The sequence below is a fragment of the Trachurus trachurus genome (genome assembly GCF_905171665.1).
Source record: "Trachurus trachurus genome assembly, chromosome: 13".
In the NCBI taxonomy this organism is placed as follows: Eukaryota; Metazoa; Chordata; class Actinopteri; order Carangiformes; family Carangidae; genus Trachurus; species Trachurus trachurus.
The window spans coordinates 19,855,956-19,880,003 of NC_139892.1; the positions used below are offsets into that span (position 1 = coordinate 19,855,956).

At 40.0% G+C, this 24,048-nt stretch overlaps 1 protein-coding gene across 2 annotated transcripts in view; it reads left to right on the forward strand.

The window, feature by feature from the left end:
• The window catches only part of fam168a (family with sequence similarity 168 member A), a 34,150-nt gene extending 16,882 nt beyond the window's left edge, over positions 1-17,268 (forward strand). Inside the window, exons 2-8 of one of the 2 annotated variants that reach the window (XM_083984775.1) lie at positions 832-939; positions 2,385-2,476; positions 6,654-6,734; positions 9,734-9,879; positions 10,653-10,839; positions 11,522-11,648; positions 11,890-17,268. In XM_083984775.1, the coding sequence (XP_083840901.1) occupies positions 878-939; positions 2,385-2,476; positions 6,654-6,734; positions 9,734-9,879; positions 10,653-10,839; positions 11,522-11,634 (681 nt within the window). In that variant the 5' untranslated portion in view covers positions 832-877 and the 3' untranslated portion in view covers positions 11,635-11,648; positions 11,890-17,268. The remainder of the gene's footprint in view (positions 1-831; positions 940-2,384; positions 2,477-6,653; positions 6,735-9,733; positions 9,880-10,652; positions 10,840-11,521; positions 11,649-11,889) is intronic. The other variant, XM_083984776.1, reaches the window with a different exon arrangement.
• The last annotated feature ends 6,780 nt before the right edge of the window (positions 17,269-24,048 follow it).

Genomic DNA, 24,048 nt, shown 5'->3' on the forward strand with positions numbered 1-24,048 from the left:
ATCAGACAAATGAGTTTGGATCAGTGTGTGTACATGTTGAGTGGCTCGGTAATGTGCTTTGTACAGAGAGTTTGCCACGTCATATTTCACACAGACTTCCACATTGACACAAAATAGGGCTCTTGCTTAGGACCAGATGACTGCCATCACATATCAAGTCCCATCTCTTGCAAACGTTGAAGTAAAATCCAACACAACGCACGCACATGCACACTTTTCAACTTTATTCCTCAGCCGTCCTGCTCTGTGTTTGTGCAGCGCTCCTGTGGTTCTGGCTGATGTGTGTGCTGGATCATGCTTACTCATGGCTAGGCAAAAATCAGCCTTTTTTTTTTACTATGTTTTTGTTCTCCGTCCTGTTGTTTTGCTCTCTGTCACTTTCCCACTGCTTTTTCATTGGCTGTCTTGATGTTTGCTTTGCTGCTTGTATTCACTATTTTTTACAGCACATTATATGCAAATATACACTTAGATGGTATGATCATAGATAAAACACTTAGGCAAGGTACTACTACAGTGCCACTTGTCACATACACTCTAGACAGTGTAATTTAACTTGCATAATTATTTTGAACTAAGCACTGTTTTGTATTTAGCACAACTACTAAATGCATTTATTGGCAACTAAAAACACAGCAATTACCACAACCACTCACTCCGACACGCTGTCCTAATCACTGTCTGCCTGCTGCTATCACTAACCATTTGCTGTTGCACTGGTGCTTGCTTTTTTTTTTTTTTTTTTTTGCTGTTTTTTCAATTTATTTATTTTTTTTCTCCCTTTTTTCCTGTGTTCGTTGTAATCATGACCTCTCGCTGTTTTAATTTCAGATTTGCATATCCACTTCCACTTCTTCCTCATTTGCATACAGCAAGAATGGCGAGCGGGCATCCCACAGACAAATTCAGTTTCATGTATCAACCAGACACGCACAAGAGGTACGGGGCACGCATGCACACACACTCACACACACATACAATTTCCCATGGCCATAAAATCACTGATCAGGTAAGTTGATGATGATAATGTTGATGATGATGATGATGATGATAGAGGAGCACTTGAGGTCTTTTCATCCATATTGTGAGGCCGGTGGTGAAAGATGCCTTATGGGAGATGTAGTATAAATGGCTCTATTATTAGGTATCTTCAGCCTAACCATTTCCAGCACCTTTAATTTCCAGTGGCAACGACTGTTCAGTTCTGCAGTGGAAACAAGGCCAGTAGAGCTTGTCCTGTCTTTTTTTTTTTTTTGGTGCAGTGGTGAAAATAAGACATCTGCTCGTTTTCTGCTCGTACCTGTGCTTTTTTCGGCTGGACCACAACAGCCTATAATAGCAAATGTCTCTGATCAACTCACCGACCGACTGACTGAGTGATGGGACTTCTACCACTTCTCAGCAGAACGCCAAGCAGCAGTCAACCAAGCTTCTCTGGTTTCCTGGCTGTCCGGGAATTGAAATGGAGTGCTTCACCTTACCTTCATTACTGTGAATTAACTACTTTAATGACATGTCAAAAAGCAGACAAAGAAATAACCTAGCATAAGACACAGCAAGCAGAGAGAATTTTGTTCTTAATTTGCTTGCCTGGTTAAATAAAGGTTAAATAAATAAATAAAATCAGTCGCAAGGTTTGGTACTAACCACTATGACCAACTCTGCATATTAAAATAAGTGACTTAGACACAAAGACCTGCCTCTAATAACAGTCTGCTACGTTCTGGTGTTGAATGTAGATAAAACCAATAGTATTGTAGATCCCAGACAGACAAAATAAATAAAGTCTAATTCTAAACGTGGTTCCAGTAACTCATCTGGTAGAGCTTCTCTGAGGTTAATCTCTCCAATGGCCCAGGTTGAGTCTGGACCGTGGCCCTTTTGCTGCACAATATCCTCTCTCACTACGACTGGAATGAAGGCACAAAGTTAGAAAAACGACCTACAAATAACAGAGTTTGTCTTTCCTTTCTATGAGTTTTCAGAATACCAGCACAGTCTCTGTCTTTCATTTATCAGTTTGATGATTTTGTTACATGATGTCAAGGATTTGACCATCGACGGTCCAACCACATACGATTTTTCCAGTCTTGTTGTTCCAACAGTCTCTGTTTTTAAATGTATGCGTCTGTTGAGCCTGCCTGAGGGTGAGGATTCACAAGGCTGGATTTTTGTTGCATGCTGGCAAAATCCTTCAGCCGGATGTCACCTTAAGAATCCGAGTTTGGGATTAATATGTGTGTGATGTGTGTGCATATGCTTGAAACTCGTAACAATTTTTCTTTCCAATTTACATGGTTTACATCTCTCTCCTCTCCATTTTTTTCCTTCCGTCTCCTCTCACACCCCTCCCCTCTCTGTCACGCTTTCTATTTTTCTTTCAGTAAGAACAGGTTATCTTCAGCTATGAATCCAGTCTACAGTCCCGTTCAGCCTGGCACTCCATATGGAAACCCCAAGAACATGGCTTTTACAGGTAAAACTAATAGGCACATACACGTTTATTATCCTCCGTACGACTATTAAAATTATTTAAGGTTGACTGCTGTTGCCAAACGTTACTGAAATTTGAGTCGGTGAAGAAATGCAGCAAGATGGTTCTGCAAATGGTCTCTTGGTGCCCTTACAAGAATGAAAATGATTGTTGTTCCAGTAGGAAAATGTCAGGGAGCATGTGTTAGCTTTGATTGACAGATCTCGTGCTGTAGGTTCTGCTCACTTGTACCTTTTTTTTTTTTTTAGTCTGTACATGTTAAATAGGTGAGTGATGTGTTGCTAAGCTCTGCTGATTTCCCCCCCCCCCCTTGATCTAATAACTGGAGAAGAGCAACTGAACCCAACTCCAGCTTCACTACGTACTTTTTATAAGCCAGTGAAAATGCGAACATCAACAGAGTTATAGGTTAGCGGTGCTGCACCAACATATTCTACATCTTTCAACTTGCAAAATAGGTGTTCAAAACATGTTAGGCATATCCAATTTTAGCATACGAGATGGAAAATGTCTTGGTTGTTAATATTTCATGTAATGGTACAATGCTGCTCAGGATTATGTGGAGCACCCAGACTACATCCATGACTTTCCTCAGCCAACTTTTTTTTTTTTGTCAGAGAATGAATTTTTTTTCAGGGGCAAATAAAAAGCATTTACGTTTAAAACATTTGAGTAACTCTCTTTGCTAAAACAGCATGACAGTTTAGAAAAGTAGGTCACAAAAATTTGGATTTTCATGCATAAATTATTTAATAGAAACCAGTGGAAAAAGATCAGCCATTTCTGCCATCTTCAGTAAAAGTTTCAGCTGATGCAGAATAGAGGGTTTTGGATCAAGAGAAGGGAAAGTATGAACACAGGGTACAAGATGTTGAGAGAGCCGGTCAGTCTCGTGAGGAAAGGTTGCACATGGTGGACTGCAGAGTGCAGTCCACAAGTTTAGGGCACTGTGGGGTCATCGTGGACCTTCAACATTAGCTGACTCCAAACAGCAGGATTTGAAAGTGAGGAACAACAGCTTGGTTATTAATGTTACGTTCAAGGTGAGAAGCGGACATCAAAGTTAAACATCCTCTACAAAGAAAGAGAAACCAGCCCCCTCCTGTGTGTTTCTGCAGTGGCGTTTCACATTTTGACCCCCAAATAAGTTGGTTAGATCTCCTATGTTATCCTGTAATATGCCACAAAGGCTGAGGTTTTTTGATACAGAGGCACGAAGCTGGGATAACTGGACCGCTCCGTGATATCATTTTACCAGCCACCATGTGCTTTTGTTAGAATGTTTTTCACTCTTCACACTTGGCACCCTACTGTCCAACTCTCTGGATGAGATGTGTGTTTTTTATTACAAAAGTGTTGTTTAAAGTGCAGGCCAAAGGCTTTAGATGACTCCAACAATGATGAATATTCAAATTAGAAAGTTTGTACATGGATATTAAAAAAGGAGACTAAATGCAGGAAAGTGTGGTTTTAATGTCTGTTTAGTTTACAGGCCAAAACTAAGAGGCAGCAAATTTCTAAAGGGATGGATTTCAGTAAACAGACAGCCCTCATATGTGTCATTGGTGTGAAATACTCAGACCAACACAGACCAATTTTAAACAATGAAATGTGTCACAGGCGTTGATATGCATCAATGCAAACCTGACTGTAGTTGAGATATGGCAGGACTCATTTTCCTGTATTCAACAGTCAGTGAGCTGAAATCAACAGGAGTAGTGTAACACAACAGTAATAGGGCATGGTTTTCTGCAATATTCATCTGGATTGAAATAAAAATCATGGTTTCATTAACATAAACACCTTAAGAATACCCAATTTGGCCTTAGAGCAGTGATCATCAACTGGCGGCCCGCGGGCCGAATCCGGCCCGCCGAACCTTCCAATCCGGCCCGCGACTGAGTTCTGATAGTTAACAAGTAGCTATTATATTTCTCGGTCTCTGTTGGTGTGCACCTGCAAGTCAATGCGCTGGGACACGCAGACACGCTCAAAGTGTTAGTGTGCGCCTGTAAGTCAATGCGCTGGGATAAGGAAACGCCGCGGTACCCAAAGCACCGTGCATGAAAGTTTAGGGAGCTGGCTGGACTGCAGGGTTTTCCCTGCCTGTCTGCAGAGGCGAGCTGCCGCCGCCTTGGTTAAACTGTGTGTGCACGGACGGGCCGTTAGCGTCTATTGCGCACCCAAACCCATTCAGTGTAGATGCGAGTCATGTGCGCTCACAACCCAAAAACGATGCGGTAGCAGCGCGTGTTTGATGCCACGCGGTTTTTTTGGGGGGGTGCACGTCCTTGCGACGCACAGCTGCACGGACCTGCTTCTCCCTCCGGTGTTGTGTCCTGGTTCCCCCTCGGCCTGTGTCTCTCCTACTGTTTCCCACTGAGCTTTGTCCATGTGTGGAAAAACGTCGCCTCCGAGATGTAGAATGTGTATTATAGAAGAGAAACACTACTGACTACTCAGGGCTACTGACTTGCAGGCCTATCATCAGAACCGATTGTCAGCCTCCTTTCATATTTAGGCTGAACATCACAGGGCAAGTCAGCAGTGTAAAGCTCCAGCATGTCGGAGTATCTAAAAGTCCAGCAGTCAAGATTTTTCATTTTATATCATACCAAACACCAAAGATATGTATAAATGAAAATTATGAGCTTACAGGTAAAATAGAATATAAACAAATAAATTAATAGGCAAAAAGGTGAATTTAATTTCAATCTTGGCCTATTTGAATGTCCCCAAATTCTGGCCCTTCAACAAATATAGTTGATGACCCCTGCCTTAGAGAATGAGCGTCTGTCAGAATCTACTACTCAATGTATTTTTTCATTGCTCTGGAGGCCTCCAGTTCAACCATTCAAGCAGAGAAGTGAATACAAGAGAACTATATAAATAACAGCGTTTTCTAGCAGATTATTTCCAAATCCTTGAGTTGGCAGGCACCAATTACACATGGTCAACTGTCACCCAGACTCCATGCGCTAAATGCTGCCAAAGACTAACCAACCATGCAACATGGTGGGGTCAAGTTCAGAGATGTTAAATGTTACTCAAGTCCACTCATGAGATAATTTGAGTAAAAGAAAATATGGTTGAACGTAAAAAGGTATTTTATATACACACAACCTGGCTTTATGTGAATGAGTCTGCAGTGACAAAGAACAACAGAATTTATGGTTAGGGACTTGATTCGCACCTTTCAAATTTAAATACCATTATTTTTTAATGTGTTTCGTGGGGTTGTAACACTAAGGGTGTTTTTTAATACTTTGCTTACTATGCTTTGGATCAGAGCATATGATGAATTAAAAAAATAATCAGACATTTATTCAAAAACTTGTCATGTACAACCCTTTTTTTAATAATATTTTTCTAAATTAGAAACTCCACTCCCTACATTAAAATGACATTCATACGTTTTACACTGAATTGAGTCCTAAATGTGTGTAGACATGAGAGAGCAGTCGACCACCACAACCGTAACACTGCAGGAGCACGGCTTGATGCAGATATTTTATTAGACCTGTTACATCTGAGCTCCTTCTGAAACGGCAGACAGCAGCCAGGGCTACGTATAGCAACGGCTCAAGGCTACAGAACAGATAGGCTGAAAGTCCGACTGCCAATAATAGCGAGCAGCACTTTGCTCATGTGCATTCTCTCTTTTAAAGCTCCTGCCACTCTCTTCTCCTTCCTTCCTCTTTATCTTGCTCTTTCAGACTTGCACCTTTTTTTTATTATTATTTATTATTTTACCAGTGAAAGCTTTTTCTCAGGTCAAAATCTGCTTTGTTTGCTTGACATGTAATTGATGACGCACAACAGGGTATATATGGTGTGCGTGCAGCATGCAGCCCCCTCGCACGTGTCTGTGTGCGTCGCTAATGTTTCTGAATTTATCTCCACCCTCACCATATTGGCAGGTGTGTCCCGTCTGCCAGATTGGTGTATGTAAGGCGCATCCAAGCGACTACGTTATTGGTGCAGACATGTTTTTTAATGACTGCCATCTGTGCACATCCTGCTCTGAACCAAATATTGCCTTACCTTTGGTGTGTGTGGTGGTGGTGGTGGTGGGGGGAGGGTGTGATCTTTCCTTTGTCTATCTGTTTGTCTAAGCTATGCTTCTCATATCTTCTCTCTTCTCTGTGATATCTTACAGGCTATCCAGGAGGGTATCCTGCCACAGCCCCCACCTATACACCCAACCTCTATCAAACGGGCAGTCCTGGGTATCCACCAGGTGAGCTGTAATATGCAAACTCACACACACATAGCATTTGATGACTTCATTTATATTTTAAAAGGTAATATCAAGGGAGCCATGCTGTCATTTCAGTCAAATTTGTTTGAAGTTAATTAGCGGGGTGTTCTTTTTATTTCCAAGGAATGAAAATCAGACATAAACAAACCACTGTAAGGAGAGTGTTGTGGCTCCACTGAAGTTCGATGTAAAGGATGTCAAAGACATATTTTTTTAGTAGAGTGTTACTGTGTGGCTCCCATTGAGAGGTAAACATCACGATACCGTCTGTAAATTAAACATTAACTGTTATTTGTAAACTTTCTAATTAGGCCTAAGATTCAAAGACCTCAAGATTTTTTTTGGTTGGCATTTGAAGTTCTTAAACATGATGACTGTTTGGGTTTGGCAAATTAAAATGTTAAGTCTGCTGCAATAATAATTAAAAAACAGAAGGCAACATTTTTAAATAACTATAAACTTAACAGCCACAATGAGCCTGGAGCTGTGCCTGGAACCGACGTCTCTCCAGTAATTTTCAGAAACATTTTAATCCCACTGATGAGTAACCAGTGAATATGAGTTCAAACTCTGAGAAGCAGCTGAGTAATGTGTGTGTGTGTGTGTGTGTGAAATGGAAGTTAGTCACTGTTTAGGTTTAGTTCGGAGTGATGATCCATGTGCTGAATAAATTGCACACTGATGGAAATTTAATTTGCAGTCAGAGGATCCATTACTACTGTTGCTCTGTACGGCTGCATTCAGTGTGTGTGTTCATTGTGCATACTTAACCTGAAGCTGAATTATTAATTGTTGTGAGTCAGGTGTAATTATCATTTTGTCCTAAATGAGTTTTTGTTGGTAAAATTGAAGCGATATAAAATCTCAGATGCATAGGTTGCAGTAGTGTGATGGCAGTATGGATTAAGAGGTGATCTCAGCCCTAAAGGGCACTGATGGTGAAGTAATTGGAAGCTCGCCAGTAACAGCTGCCGGCGACCATATAGCAGCAGATACATACTCTGCTGGGGTTCAGTGTCTCGTCCCCCCACAGCAGATGGGGAGTAACAGTTGTCCCATTGCTTTCCAGATATGGTGTTTCTGTATAGATATAGTTCAGTGGGACGGGGTCTTCATCGTAGAAACCCAGACTGATCTCACTTAGGCTCATTGGCACGACACGTTAGAATGAAACGGTTTGATTATCTGCTTGAGACGGGTATATAAATAATATGTCAATTACAATTGTTCTCCAATACATTTCAAGTATCAATTGTCAGTCCTGTAATAAGTTGTGATACGATAAATCCACAGAAAGTGTGTGTGAGGGAGGATGGAGGGCATAAATTCACAATAAAGAGCATAGAACTAAAGCGCACATTGTTAAAGGGGCGATATTGTGTACTCTGAAAAATATTTTTTTGTAGATGTTGTTGTTAGGTCCTTGAAGCCATGCAGTGAGAATTTAGCCTTTAGCAACGATTTTAGAAAGTGGGGGTCTATGATTCATGGTATATCAACAACAAGAATAAAGAAAACAGAGTCCTTTGAATCTCTGGCAGAGTATGAGCTGAGCTGAATGTTGAAATGTATTGAGAATGTTTTTCCCCGAAAGCATTAAGTAGATTACCACCTAAATAACAGCATGCTTGGAAAGTATCAATTACTATAAATAGATAAAAGATTACATTTTCTGAAGAGGAGGGCAAATCCCTACTTGATTGTTTCCTATTCTCCTGAATTTTAAGTATCTTACCAAGGCGGGATGGGTTTGTAGATTTCATCTGTGCTTCTTTTGAAGCCCCTCTCCCTTCATCCCCTCCCCCAGTTTGGTTTTTATCTTTTGGAAATCTAACAAAATATCAGGTACGCTCTGGCAAAGCTCAGACATCTTTGTTCCAGCAGAAGACCAGCACCTCATTATTGAAACTGTTGTCAGATTTATTTTTTCGGAGCATTCTGCAGATCTTAATGTATGGCGAAATTAAAATGTTTAGATTTCAGACAAGCTGTGGTCTGATTAGAAACGTGTCTTGGTCAAAATCATCATGTCTCAAGACCATTGAATAGACAAACTGTTTTCTATCAGCGGGGCTTTTGTGTAATTGTCACACACCATTGTCCTCTAATGCCCTGCATGCATGTTAGAGCAAAGAATGTGTGTGAGAGTATGCACATGCACACACAGACACACACACACTCTCTTTTAAACACACACAAGAGCAGCTCCAGCATCTCTTTGTTCCCTTGTCCTTGTGTGAGAGAGGCGCTTTCATAAGCTCTGCAGCAGCAGCTAGCTAGTAGCATGTTTGACCTTCAGGCTCCTCCGAGTGGCCGTTGAGAGGAACTGCACCCCAGAGAGCAGAGAGCCCAGTTAACAGCAGATGTGAGCGCAGGGAGTCCAAACCTGAAGCTTGCACTGTGTGACGGGAGACCTCACACTTTGATCCCGCTGTGATGTACTGTCAGTTAAATGATGGCTACACTCTAATCATGTTTTGTCTTTCTATGCCGCAGAGGTTGGTTGGCTTCTTTATTGAATACAGTTAATAAAACCAAATGCACTCCACATACACCGGCCACTTACACAGGGCAATTTTGCTGTTATCAAAGCTCCTTCTAGAGACCAGTTAAATGAGGCATTTTAAGACTCACAAGCTTCTTGGCTCTATTGTTTTGAGACTTCTGTCTAAAGGCAGCACCAGTTCCCCATCTGGTGGATTAAGTAGGAAATGCAAATAATAATATAAATTGGAAGTTGAAATAGACTATTCAAAAAAAGAAAACGTGACTGACTTGGCTCTCTCTCAGCACTGTGACACAATAGGTTGTTTTCAATTGAAAGAAACATCGACAGACCTTGTGCAGAACAGCTGAAGAGCCAAATGACAAGCTTTTCACTGTGCTTATGTGCATTGTTGCAGATTTAAGGAAACAAAATGTCTATTGATTAACGCTGGTTTTCTCTGTATTTTCCTTCTCCCCTTGACTCTGTTTAGGATATACTCAAGCAGGCACCCCGTACAAAGTGCCACCCACTCAGTCAAATGGAGCGCCCCCTCCCTACACCCCGACCCCCACCCCATACCCAACAGCTATGTATCCCATCCGCAGTGCCTACCCTCAGCAGAACATATACGCACAGGTGAGGGACTCTTGTTACTGATGAGGTTCACTGAATTGCCTTCTTTTTTCTGTAATGTCAACACAAGAAGTGTTTTGATTTTCAGCGCTAGGCAATTGACTCAAGACAACTGGACTTAGTTTTTGTCTTGAAGACTCTTAGTGGCTTCATCAGTTTGTGTAGACTAGCCAGTCCGACTTGAGTCAATTGCCTAGAGATGCCTTTGACCTAGACAAATGAGACATTTAGATTTTCAGCTTTAAACAAGAATTGGACGTCACATAGCTTCCAATCTGCAGAATTAATCACGTAAATTACATTTAATTTCTATTTGCTGCAATATTATTAAATGTTTAGTTCTGGGGTTTAATTAAGAATTCTTAGAGAGTGAGCAATGGATTTTATGTTGTTGCGACTCATACCAAAGAAATCAATCTGGATGAGATTCAGAAATTAAATGCATAAGTTATATCAGTAGCTGTTAGTTTTAACAATCATGTTCACACTTCCCCTGGAAAAGCCCAAAGTCCTGGCAAAGTAGATTGACAACAGATAAGAAAGCTGCACCATTGTTTGAGATGCAGTTTCACACAACAGGGCCATGTCACTGTTTTGTAATTGGTAACTGGGCATTTGATAAGAAAAGTGGAGAAGTGAGGGAGGTTCAAAATGCCAGATAGGCAACATGCCCATCTCCAAGGTGATTTCTATCTACTGTGTTTGTAACTGCTTTATATGTTACACACATAGTCACACACCCTCAGCCTCACTAACACCTGTGTTGATCCTGACAGGGAGCGTACTATACCCAGCCAGTGTATGCGGCGCAGCCACATGTGATCCACCACACCACCGTGGTGCAGCCCAACAGCATCCCCTCCACAGCCCTGTACCCAGCCCCCGTCCCTGTACCCACTCAGCGCAACAACGGCATGGCTGCCATGGGGATGGTAGCTGGGACAACCATGGCTATGAGCGCAGGTAGGGCCAAAACTAAACAACTCTAACTACGTTTATTCCAGTTTTCAGACATGTCGTGGCATGAAATGCTAGAGGAGACGTGTGAGAATGTGGGTGAAATTGTTGTGGTGAGACTTGCATATGTTAAAGGCCACGAGTGCTTAGCAGGGTCTCGACAGAATATCTTGAAACCACAGGAGATAAATTAGACCTAAAATTATGTATTCAAAAAGAAACAAATGTTCTTGGCAACTGATTTGTTAACCAAAAAATCGCAAAAAACTCACATTCCAGTTCATTTATGATCAACACTTTTTGCTATTTGTCAACCTTTTTAGTGCAGTTTTTCAGCAAGCAGTCTCTGCATTTGCCTCAAAAACAACTCGGTCTCGTAACATTCTGTTATTATCTCATAGCGTGGTGAATATGCAGGTTGCAACTTGTCCACCAGAGCATTTTGAAGTTGTTGAATTGTGTATTTAATTAGTTTGATGAGGGAAACCAAGAATTCCCATTAGCCTCCGTAGTGTAGCTCTGAGCAGCTCACGGCTCTCCTTCGCCGTTTAAAAATAGCTTGCACCGACAAATAAAGGTAACAAACTATAAAATGTTGAACTATCCCATTTAATCTGTGGAAAAGATGGATTGTTGATGGATTCATAAATGGCAAAAGCTCATTAATGGTGTTGCTAACTTCCTGTAGGGACCCTGCTGACAACGCCCCAGCACCCCCCAATTGGAGCACACCCAGTTACTGTGCCAACCTACAGGCCCCAAGGGACACCTGGGTACAGCTATGTACCACCTCACTGGTAGAGCCCACCCATCATGTGAGTGTCTGCCCTCCTGCTGTTTTTTTTTTCTTTTCTTTGAGATGTTCCTCACTACAGCAGTTTTCCCTCCTCCATCTGCTTCCTCCCCCCCTCCTCCCTCCTCCCTCCTCCTCCTTTTGTTCCTCTGTTGTCTCTGTCTGTCTTGAACAAACTGTGCTGCCTCTTGGCTCTTTCTGATGGTCTGCTGCAGTCTTAAATCAATCGCTAATGTTTACGTCCGCTCCTCTTTTCCCACCAGATCTGGAGTCCACCATCGTATGCAACTGCTCAAATCTTACACGGGCTCCCACTGGTAACCATGGGAACTCGGCACCTGTCTGCAAGAACAAAACTAAAGTGCAACAGCCACTTTACTATTATTGTTATTGTTATTATGCGACATTCTCTAACGTTTTTACAAAAGCTGCTTTTATTTTTTATTTTTTCTCTCTTCATTTGCCAACCAGTCATTACTTTATTTTGTATGGTTATTTTATTTTATTTTATTTTATTTCCTCATTTTCTTTTGCTGTGTCTGTCATTGGAACTCCAGAAGGACTCTTAATCAATCACGGGTGTCAGTCGCTCCTGTTTCTGTGTTGTGCTGGTGTGTGTGGTCCTGCCTGCTGCTGCTCAGTTGGCTGGAAAATATTGGGCACTTATTCCTCATTATCATCTCCATCGTTCACTACAAAGACTTACTGACTTATGCTGCCAAATTTTCTAACGACTAGATATCAGCACAAGGTTTTAACATAATTAGGATTTTTTTTTTTTTTCTGGGTTATTTAATTTTTTTTATATATTTTCTTATTACCACACTCAACTAAATTACCTAAACCTTAACCTGACTTTTTTTTCCCCCCCTACCTATGTTCTTACTACTTCGGTCTGTTTTTTTCAATCTCCTTTGTTTCATTTTGAGTTAAATCTCAGTCGTCTTCCAGCACGTAGATGTCTGTCCGGCAGTAGTCTGTCAGTCATCCCTGTCATTTTCGTCGCCATGTAAGTTTCTGTGTCGCTACGAGCAGAGCACTTACCGACCATCACCCATCATGCTGCGTGTGCCGCCGTGTCCACATTAGCGTAGCGCCTAGTACACACTTTTAAGAAAACATCACCATCTCCATGCTACATACTATGCAGGCTAGTATGTTGTGACACTATTGAAATCTTAACCTAGATAGACAACAAATGGGGGTCATTCGGGTCCTGTCAGCATTTTTTTTAATGTGGTTAGCGTAGGTCAATACATTAAGATAATGTAAAAAAAAATATTTATACTAACCGTGTCAACAGCATGGGTGGTCGTGCACACTTTCTCACACCTACACGCATATATAAAGACACACACAGGCATCTGTGATGATCATTTACTGGCACTTACTGTACAGTACCTCCAGTTCTGTTGTTAACTGATCAATACACACACACACCCACACATACATACACAATACCTAACAAACACACACACACACACGGATTTCTAGGGGTGTGCATGGCAGACACAGCCAGCAGAGAAGGAGTTTAAAGGGATTGAGTTGGCACGAGGCAAGGAGAGCAGGATGAGACGGGGAGAGCAGAAGAAAGGGGAGGAGATGACATACTCGCAGTCGTTTATTTCATTTCAAGGTACAAGACATTTGAGTTTGTGACATCTTACCTGCAAGAAGCTGCACTAACACTCTGCTATTTTTGCACGTTATGTATTGTACATTGATTTATTTCTGTGATTATAGCGTCTCCTCCTCGTTCCTTCTGCCAGGCCAGGACTAATAACCAAACACTCTATGAAGAGAAACCCAGACTCACTTAATAAAGGACTCGTCAAAGAGATGTGCTGATGGATGGATTCAGTTCTGTAGTCCATTTCTCATTGCTGTGAGTGATGAAATGACCAAACCCATGATGTGGATGCCTGTGTGAGACTAATGCAGATAGACCTGGTCCATGTCATAACAATAGTTCATTATTTGGGTCAAAATTGGTAATCCTATGGTAGTTCTTTTAGCGGAGGAAGAAAAGAGCAGCATCATCTTCAAGAGCCAGTGTGAGGCTTTTAGACTTTTTAGCAGTATTAGGGAAAAGAGTCGCCCATTTGTTTACGGCGCTTTACAGCACAGATTTTACACATATCTGCTTAGACTGACTTCATTTCAACATTGTTATCCATTTTTAAAAATCCAGCGTAAACATAATTTTATCAAATAGTCATTTTATGAAAAAATATTTTAGCCTGTAAGAACATGGACATATATAGCTGTTTACCATTGCTTCTTTGCTTATCCAGTATGCAGTATGATGATGTATCTTATTCACTGAGTCTTTGTTTATTGGTCCTTGGCTGGAGACAATGGGCGGTGTGGGGTGGTGGTTGTGGTGGTGGTGGTGGTGGTGGTGGGGTTTAATATTTAGAATAAGGCCTGTGGCATTTTTCAGGATTTACAAAAAAAAAAGAAAAAAAAAAATTTCAAATCACAACTTCATGATCTGTAGAGTACAGATTGGTGTATTGAAAAGCATTTACTGTGCGGGTATGTAGTTGAAGTGATTTAATATTGCAATAAAACAAGAGGGAATGCCTCCAACTGTTAACATACAGTAATTATTTTATCAGCATTTTGAATTGATAAAAAAAAAAAAAAAAAGAAGCTTATTGTTGTAATCTCTAAATATGGATCACAGGCTCTGTATGCGGCCTCCATTCAATAATTATTACAGTTACTGCTAAGAAGAGTAGAACATATCAAAAGAAAAATTTGGGGTATTGAATAATTTTGTGAGGAAATATTGCACAACATAAGAAAACTTGATGACTACGATTTAATGCTAAGTAACAGGTACCTAGGCTTTGTAGTGCAAGAGGGAGGAAGAAGCAATTTATATTGTAATTAAAAATAAAACAATAAGGTCGAGTGTTTGAGGTATTCTTAGTCCAGATGTTTGTACACTAGTAGGATAATTCTCAAGAAAATATTGCATCATCCCGCTGTCGGATGAAAACCGTACATCCTTGAGCCTTATTTTTGAAAACGACCCCCTGTATTTTAGAAGATATCAAGTGGACGTTAGAGGAATGAGGGTCATAAAATGTACCCACCGTGTAAGGATCTGAAAAAATACAGAATTTGGATTTTCTTGCGACAGCAGTGATGTTACTCGTTATTAGGATTTATTTAACCAACCACTACTTCTGTCAGTATTTCTCAATTAAATCTTATGGGGGTTTTTGTTTGTTTTCCTTTCTTCTTTCCCTCTGGTCAATTAAGCATAATGGGTATGCATAATATTCAGGTGTATTTCACTATAGCATTGGATCTCTACGTTTAAAAAAAAAAAAATGCAGTATATTTATACAGCAAGTGGTACAGTAATGTATTTCTAGCTAAGCATGGTTGCATCAGTGTGGCAGCTACTGTTTGTGCTTTCAGTATATATTATTCTTTTTACCTCTTCTGCATCTCTGTCCTCTACAACTGTTACTGAGGGGGGGAGAAGTAAACACAAGGTCTGTAAATAATGTTAGGGACTTGTGGAAATTCCCATCACCAAAAATACCCACATTTTATTCAGATTGTTGCCTGATGTGGCAGACCTTGAGGAAGTAGAGGATGAATGACGGAGCTGAAATGGGTGGCAATTATTTTTTGGCTAAGAGCTAGAGAGAGGGAGGTTACCACAGATGCTCTCGGAACGCCACGTCCGCCGTCCATTTCAGCTCCGTGGGTGCAAAGATATTATCAGATGATGTCTTGACGACCCTCAGCCTCCATGCCCCTTTGTTCTGTGCCATATTTCACCGCCTGTTGTTTAGTAAATATTAGTTTCTTCTCCTAAGTAACTGGTGAATTCCGAGTCCTTGTTATGTCTTGCTTCCTGTGAATCTGTGTTTTCCTATTGCTGTCCCGTTTCTCACATTGTTGTTTATGCATATTGTCCGCCTCACTTTTCTCTTTCTTGCCCCGGTTCCTGTTTATCCCGTTTTCACTTTGTGCCACAAACTCCCTTCAGAGGCCATTTTGCATCCCCTCAAACGCTAAATTTCAGAGATGCAAAATGATGTCAGATCATATGCTCTGCTTCTTCCCCCCTCTCTCTCCTCGCTCCTTTAACCTCTTTGCTCTCATGCCTTCTTGTTTCTGGCCTTTGTGTGCTTTCTATCTGACCTTTGCTACCCTCACCACCACCCCGTCTGAATAGCAGTATAATACTGAATTATTATATGACGGTCATTAAATTGGTGTTATGATAGTGTGATAATCTACTATTTTTGACGTTTGTGATATCCCACTGAGCCTTTTTAAACACTAGATGTCACTAGTGACAAAGTCTAGAAGTGGCATTTGAGCCAGCATGATAAATTGATAATTTATCTGCATCCTTTTCATTTTAGAATCACAATTGGGTGTCACATTTTGAGCTCTGAGATTGATTTATATAGGGGGGTGTTTTTTTCCAGATGAAATGTCATTTTATTTTGTTCTGGACATTTTTCAAGAATTGCCATTTTAGATGACTAAAACAACATCAAATAAGGTTTTATTTGTTGTTCTTCTTGGAGGAGTTGATTTATTTAAGGGTAACTAAGAGGAATCATTTTCTTTTACTGGCTGTGGACCAATGCTCTTGAATAAAAACTGTAACACTGTTGGGATGTGGCGGCTCTGTAGAGAGGCAGAACCACAGAGCATTCGGGATAGTTGAATGAAAAACGACTCCCACAGAGCAGAGTATTGTTTTTCTGGGTGGTGAAACTGCTTCTTTATTTCACTCCATTCCTCGCCTCTCATTTATTTTCAATTTGCACTTAAATGAAAATAGTTGAACATTTCATTGTGTGTTTTTTTTTTCTTTCTTTCTTTCTTTTTGGGAGGGTGGGTGATGCAAAGTTGTCTTAATCATGGGTCTTTTATCATAATTTTACTCTGTGACATTTCTAAACATTGAATGGTGGTAACTCTACTGAGGATGACTCAGTGTTTTTTTTTTTTTCTTCTTCTTTTTTCTTTCCAGTATATTTTATTCTTGCGGCTTCACATTGATGGTGAAAACGCATCCAGAACCATTCACAACACCTCTACTCTCCTTCTATCTTCCCTCTCCCCTCTCTCCTCTTTTTTGCCTTGCAGTTGGTAAGTCTTAGTTTTTTTTTCATGAGTATAAATTAAAACACTACTATCACAGTGAATAGTAGGCTCTTAAATGTCTTTGATGTTCTGCTGCAGCTTTTTTTAATTTCACTTTGTCAGAGATTTCTCTTAGTTTAATTTGACACTAAATGTGATGCAAAAAGTGGAAATTCCTTGTCTTCCAAAAAAACAAAAACATACTTGTATCCCCCCAAGGATACAAGTATTAGGAACAACCCCATCTTTGGAAGTTTTAGTTTGGTACCCAGTTTGCACATGCTATGGTATATCTGTTACCGTAAGGTTGTGTTTGAAACTGAAGCCCAACGTCTGTTCAGCGTTGAGAGAAGTGAATTGTATGTTAGCTATTTGGTCCAGAGTGAAGGACCTATGTCAGGCTTGTGATATGAAGTGTAAATCTGTTTTTAATTTTTTTTTTTTTTAATTTTTTTTTAATGGTTTATTTTTTGTTTGTTTTGTTTGTTTTTGGTTTTTTCGTTTTGTTTTCTTTTGAGGGTTTTTTTTTTTTTTAAGATCAGTTAGTGATCTTAGTACTATAACTAAGCCAAGTTTGTAATTGTATATTTACTGTAAAATGTAGAACATTGAATAACTATTAAAATTTTCCTATAAAAGGAAGATCATCTTGTGTGACCTTATTTCACAGACTGAAAACTGCATTTACATTTTATGTAACTTCACTCTGGTACCTGTTTTACTTTTTCTGGAAACTGAAAACACTAACAGATAAGTCAGTCTCATGTTAAAACACACCAGATTCTTTCCCCAGTTCATCTACTTAAGTCACAAATCACTAAAATTACCATATTACAAAGGAATGCTCTCCTAAAACAAACTCTGTTATTGCTGGTTAGTAGAGATGTTTAAATTTGAGTCCTAACTTGTTGAAAATGCACAAAGATTGTTGTGACAATAGCGAGCAATCTAGACACATGTAATCCCTGGATCACAAATGGAAATCTGGAGCTCTGGAGAAGTGAGGTGAAGTTCAGAGAATGTAAAATGACAATACTGCTCCACTTAACAATATAAATGTATATTAGACATTATATTACATTTTATGCTTGTTCAGATTTGTGAAACTTTAATTCAGCTTCTCCATCCACACAAGAGAACAGTCAAACTTTAAAAAAAAACAAAAAAACAATTACAAACTGAAACTAAAACAGTGAAACACTGGAATTGCTGCAAATACTCAAAATATACTGTAGGCAAACAGACAGAAGCCCTTATTGTCCCAAGGGGAAAGTCCATCAAACATATAACAGCAATGTACACCACCAGACATTGAAAAAAAACATTCACCCACCCATTAAACACACATACATCACACGGGGGACTGGAGCTATATAACAGGATAAAATGGGAGGTTATTAAGTGCAACGATAACAAGAGGGGACGAAGCTCCTGTTAAGATGAGCCTGTCTCCACTTCAGATGATCCAAAAAAGTGTACAATGAGAACACATTTCAAACTATTCACTCTACTTGTGAAAATTAATTTTAAAATACTTTGTTATGACACATTTGGAGAATGGCTTTCAAATTGGAGAAGCCCTACTTTTTTTTAAATAGGCTATTCATTTAAAACACCCATAAGAACAATTGCAATGAGTTGCATTGTGGGTGATGTAAGCACCAACTGGTGAATAGATTGAAAAGCTTGTGAGGAATCACAAAAATAATATTTCCGGTCCTGCTCCATTCATTTTATAAACTCACAGAGAGATCTGACAGCATTGTGTGTGAGTAGAGAGTTTAGTCACTGGGTCTCTGTGATTTACATACAAAACATGAGTGACAGTGACGTTGAGTGACATAAGCACCAGTGAGTAGACGTTAGGGATGAAGAATAAACACAATGCACAGAGCTTCTCACAGAGGAGACTGAGCTTGTATCATAGCAGGAGACATTGAGGCCGTCCAGTATTCACCTGTTGTTGTTCACCTGCAGGAGCAGAAACACTCGCGTCACAATACTGGCCACATGCTCTAAAATAATTTCAACACCGATTTTTCTCCTAATGACTCATCAGTATTGCAGTATTTCGTTTGTTCCTTGCAGGGACTGGTGATGTGTCAACAGTACACAGATTTCTCCCCTGTTAGGTTTGCTGTACTTTTTCATAAGTATACCATCTACAAACAGGATGGGTTATTTCCTTTCTGGCTGACGGCACGACACATACACTCACTCTTTCACTTCTCCCTTGGTCGACCATCAGCAGATATCTCACTGGGTTGAGCAACAGCAACCACATGCATAACTGAACAAACACTGACACACACCTCTTTAATGTACAGTGCCCCACCAAACACACACACACACACAGAGCTCTGTAGTGGTAAGTGTCTGATTGGGTCGCAGCGACACTTTGGATTGAAAAATTTCCATTTGTGGATACAACAAGCCAGTATTTCTTAGTGGGACACTTTAAATCTCAGAGTAATGCCATTTTTGGCAATCTTTATACAATCCCAGTTGGATATGTGATTTCAGAAATGTTTTGAAAGCCAAACATCTAAACGGTTATTAGCATTTTAAGATGATGTGCTTTGACTGGGCTCTTTTGACTTTCTTTATCTTTGTGGGGGCTGTGTAAACAGTTTTCATTCTGAAATGACAGCAAGTTAGTGTTTCAGAGGTCTGAAACACATCGAGTCCATGAATCCAAAATGCAGATTTATCTTGTTTATTCTCATCGTCTTCTCCCTTTCCCTGAATCTCTAAAGAGTTCAAAGACAGGAAACACATGCAACTAACAGGCTATTACAAATGAAAAACAATAAAAAAAATGTTTTTTATTTTCACCAACAAGAGCACGAACTGAAGGCCATGGGAAAAGGAGACAAGTGTCAAAATGTAGCGACATTAATGAGCGTTTATAATAATGACCACAGGGGCTACAGAGGCCTATTACTAACAGGATAATGACTTAATTTGGCATCTTGTTTCGTCCGCCTTCCGCTGGGATTTTGCAAGGCAGAGCACACAGTAACACATGGCCGCTCAGCATGACAGCAAACTCTCTTCATCCAGAGCAAATGAAAAAAACGGACAATGTCTGTTTGTGGAAAGAGTTTGATCACAGCGTGTGAAAATCATCTTTAATAAATCAGAGTAACAAATTGTTTTTTAATTCCCTATTGAAATACTTATTGTATTCTACTACAATGTACTGATTGTATTCTATACTGTATATCATTGTCTTTATACATCTTTTTCTACACGTTACTGCCACCTGCTCAGGGTTTTGCTGCCTATCCCTCGTGATGTAGTAAACATTGAGCAACATGCCAAGTAGTTATTTCACCTACAAGGAATTTGACGTGGTGTTTAGTGCTAGCCTCGTAAACCAGCCTCTCCCGTTCCATTTTACATTTCATTTTGAAATACATTTCATTTTGCATTTCATTTTGAAATGCATTTCCGGGAGAGGCTGGTTTACGAGGCTAGTTTAGTGCAAAGAACAAGAAGAACAGACAGATGAATATGTAGAAGTACAAAAAAACAGAACAGAAACTAAATAAAAATAAAGACAAAAATTAAGAGGAAATCATTGTAAGAAATGTATGTACACAATATATGTATATGAATGTAGAGAACTGTGTAGTGTAGTACAGGTATGTAGACACACAATGTGCAAAGTTCAAGTACAGGTCTTTACACTTGACATGTAAACACACCTGAAACCTTATTTTGTTTTTTGTTTTAAAAAAAATCCAGGGTGACACATCTTTAATGAGAACTTGTTATTAATTTTGCTTCATGTTGTCACCCACTGTCACTTGTGCATACAAATTAAAAGAACAACACACACTTTATGCAGGCATCAGGCAAATCATAACATCCTGCTGCAGATGACCCTCAAACATTCATGCATCAAGTACTTTGCACACACAATCACACATAGTTTTGTTCTAGGGATTTTAAGATGAGGTGACAGTAAATCCAGAAAAGCAGATACAGGTTATTAAAAACATTTCCAAACTCTCACTGAACTGAATCTTGAGGTACTTGTTCAGACACACACACACACACACACACACACACACACACACACACACACACACACACACACACACACACACACACACACACACACACACACACACACACACACACACACACACACACCACTATGTCTGCCAAGAAGAGAACTAAAGATTAAGCTCTAGTGGACACTGGGGTCATTGGGTTGGAAACCACACATGACGATTGTTTGACTTGGCTTTGAATTGGGGGAATAAACTCCACTAAAACTGTCACTCTGCTGCCATTAAGACCGGTCCAATAAATCAAAATTTTAAAAAGTTTGTGGTGTGATCCAATCAAAACAGTGTATAGTGGCTAAACCAAAATTGCAGAGATGCAAAGTTATTATGCAACTGTCATTCCTAAAATGCAACACTGCACTGCAAATGTCATCGCCACTGAGAAGCGCCCTTTCAAGTTTGACTTACTGCAGCTACCCATTCATTAGCATGTCTCAAAAGCCATTGCAGGGGAGGAGGAAAGATGGGCGTAGGCCGCGAATGAGTGTTTTTGGATCGGAGAGGCTCCTACAGTCCTACACAATCATTATGAAATATGCTGATAAAGCTTTGAGCAACTTGTGTCTGAAGGGAAACAGACTCCAATACTTCCCTGTCTGCACACGTCTCTGTTTCAACATGGCATATGAGCTAATTCAGAAAAAGAGGTCTGCTGGATGTTGGTCAACTGTCCGCGTGATCTTGCTGAGTATTTAGAAATGCAATCATTTAAGTAACTAAACCCTCTTTCATACACTATGGATACTGTGATTTATTCCCTTTATCTGCTTTCACCCTAATTACGCTTGACGCAGGTAGAATTTAGTCTTATTTATCCATTAAGTCATTCTTATATTAACACTTTTTTATTTATTCTCAAAATCTAAATCAAATTGTGTGTGGTCAGCAGTGATGACAATCAATTTTCTGTTCTAGTGTTTACTGAATCCATGCAAGCATGAGTTGATAATCTCTCATCTTGTTGTTGCTTCTTTTCTAAGCAAACGACTCAGCAAAAGTCAAGCAAATGTCTGCTTGAATTGAAAGTCACATATCTCTCTCTCTCTCTCTCATACACACACACACACACACACACACACACACACACACACACACACACACAAAGGGACTCCTCAGCTGCAGCCTCTTAAGGTTTGTTAATGTAAAGGCAGAAATCTGGCTCCACTCTCTTCACATATACTCAATCGGTCAAAAAACAACAACATTAAGTTAATCTGCAGTGTTAGTGTAATAGCAACAATACAATATTTTGCAGACTAACACAACAAATCTGGCTGTAATTTATATTGGGAGTTTTGTTTTCTGTCACTTTCCCCACTATCAGGAAAGATCTACATTGTCATCCTCTGCACTGCTGCAGGTCTGTTACAATCAATCATTCCTACTTGATAAGTCATTAGTGAAATACAGAGGGGAGTGACTGAAGAACAGACGGTCCCCGCTTCCATCTGATATTGATACATTTATAGATGGTAATTGATTACGCTATGAAGGATGGATTCATTGGGAGGGACAGGCCCAGCATAAATGTATGATCATGTGACTTAACCATCGACAGGATCTCTGCAGAGGGAACTCGTGCATTGGTCACGACACTGAAGACAAACGCAGAGACCACATAAAACACTGTGTTAAAACAAAACAAAACAGTGTTTTCATTTTGACCTCAGTCTCAGATGAGAAAGCACCACTATTATTCTGTTGTATGTTTCCACAAAAATAGTTCATGTTCAGTTCACTCACTTGTTCATGTTGACTCCACTTTTCATCCTCAAGGGTCTGGACCAGGACATTGGCTGGGATTATACAGCAAAAAATAGCGCGTCAGTTAGTTGAGTATGTAAACGATAGTTCATGACCTGAAGATGACAGAGTTTAGAATCTGTAAACAGAGCTTTGACACGTGGTGTAGGAACGTGGTGTCATTACTAATAATGTGTTTTATAAATACACTAGTTGGCCCTCAGCCCTCTGAAACGATACCCATTAACTCAATGAGGGTAATGATGCACTGAGGGGATATAGCACAGACAGAAATATCTATTTTCTCATGCTCCTGTTTGACCTGGCCACTTTACAGTGATTTGTGGTTGGTCAATAATGCCATATTTCTGAAAATAGGTGTGAGAACTATAGGAACTACATTGCAGTAACAGATTATCAGACATATTCTGATTGTAACCGGACTCTAAGCAGGAAACACAATGTTGACAGTTGTGCAGTAAAAGTGTCATAAAATCCCAATGAGAACAGGCAGTTGCCAGTGTTTAATGAGCTGCTAACAGATATTTATCAGTGGTTAGCACTGTTGCCTCACAGCAACAAGGTTATGAGTTTTATCCCCAGGAGTTATCAAGCTCTCCCTTTGTGTGTGTGGGTTCTCTCTGGCTTCCTCCCACAGTCCAAAGACACGCACATTAGGTTGATTATTCATCTATCAATGTGAATTGTTTGCCTCCATATGTCAAACCTGTCCGTCCATGATCCACTCACCCTTGCCTTATCTCAGCTGGGATTGACAGCAACCCCCTCATATAGGGTACAGCCAGTAGAATAATGACACACAAAACAACCACAAAAAGACTCAAAACTATAACAAAAATTGAACACAAATAGACACAAACAGACTTCAAAGATACTCAAAACGACTAAAAACAAAAATGGGCACAAAAGAGAGCACAAGACTAATCATTTCCACAAAGAAAAAATATATATTTTTGACTAGATTTTAATTTATTTACTAGTAGGCTTTTATTAATAGCATCAACATGTATAAGATAAGAAAACTTAAATGAGATTAGATAAGATAAGAATTACTTTATTAATCCCCAAAGGGAAATTCATTTCATAATCGTAGCCTATAAGTTTTTCATATAAGTACTTTATAAGTATTTTTCCCATGTAAGGGGGGTTGGGGGCCTGTATGCTGATGAGAGGTCCCATTGTCTCTTAATCCGTCCATGGTGAGGTCCTGCTCAAGAAACACCTGCCAGTCAGTCAGCCATTCAGACATGTGTTAACTTGCTGCTAACAGCGGTGTAATCGTCAGACATGTCGACAACTCGGGTTCGGTTAAAATAGCAGGATAAAGGTGTTCAGACGTGACGCTGCGTTTTGAACCATCTCCTTTGCCCCTTCCGGTGAGACGCTCATTGCGCGTGCGTGGCCGCGCTCCTCAAGCGCGCGCAATTGTCCGGCGGCGCAGCGCAGCAG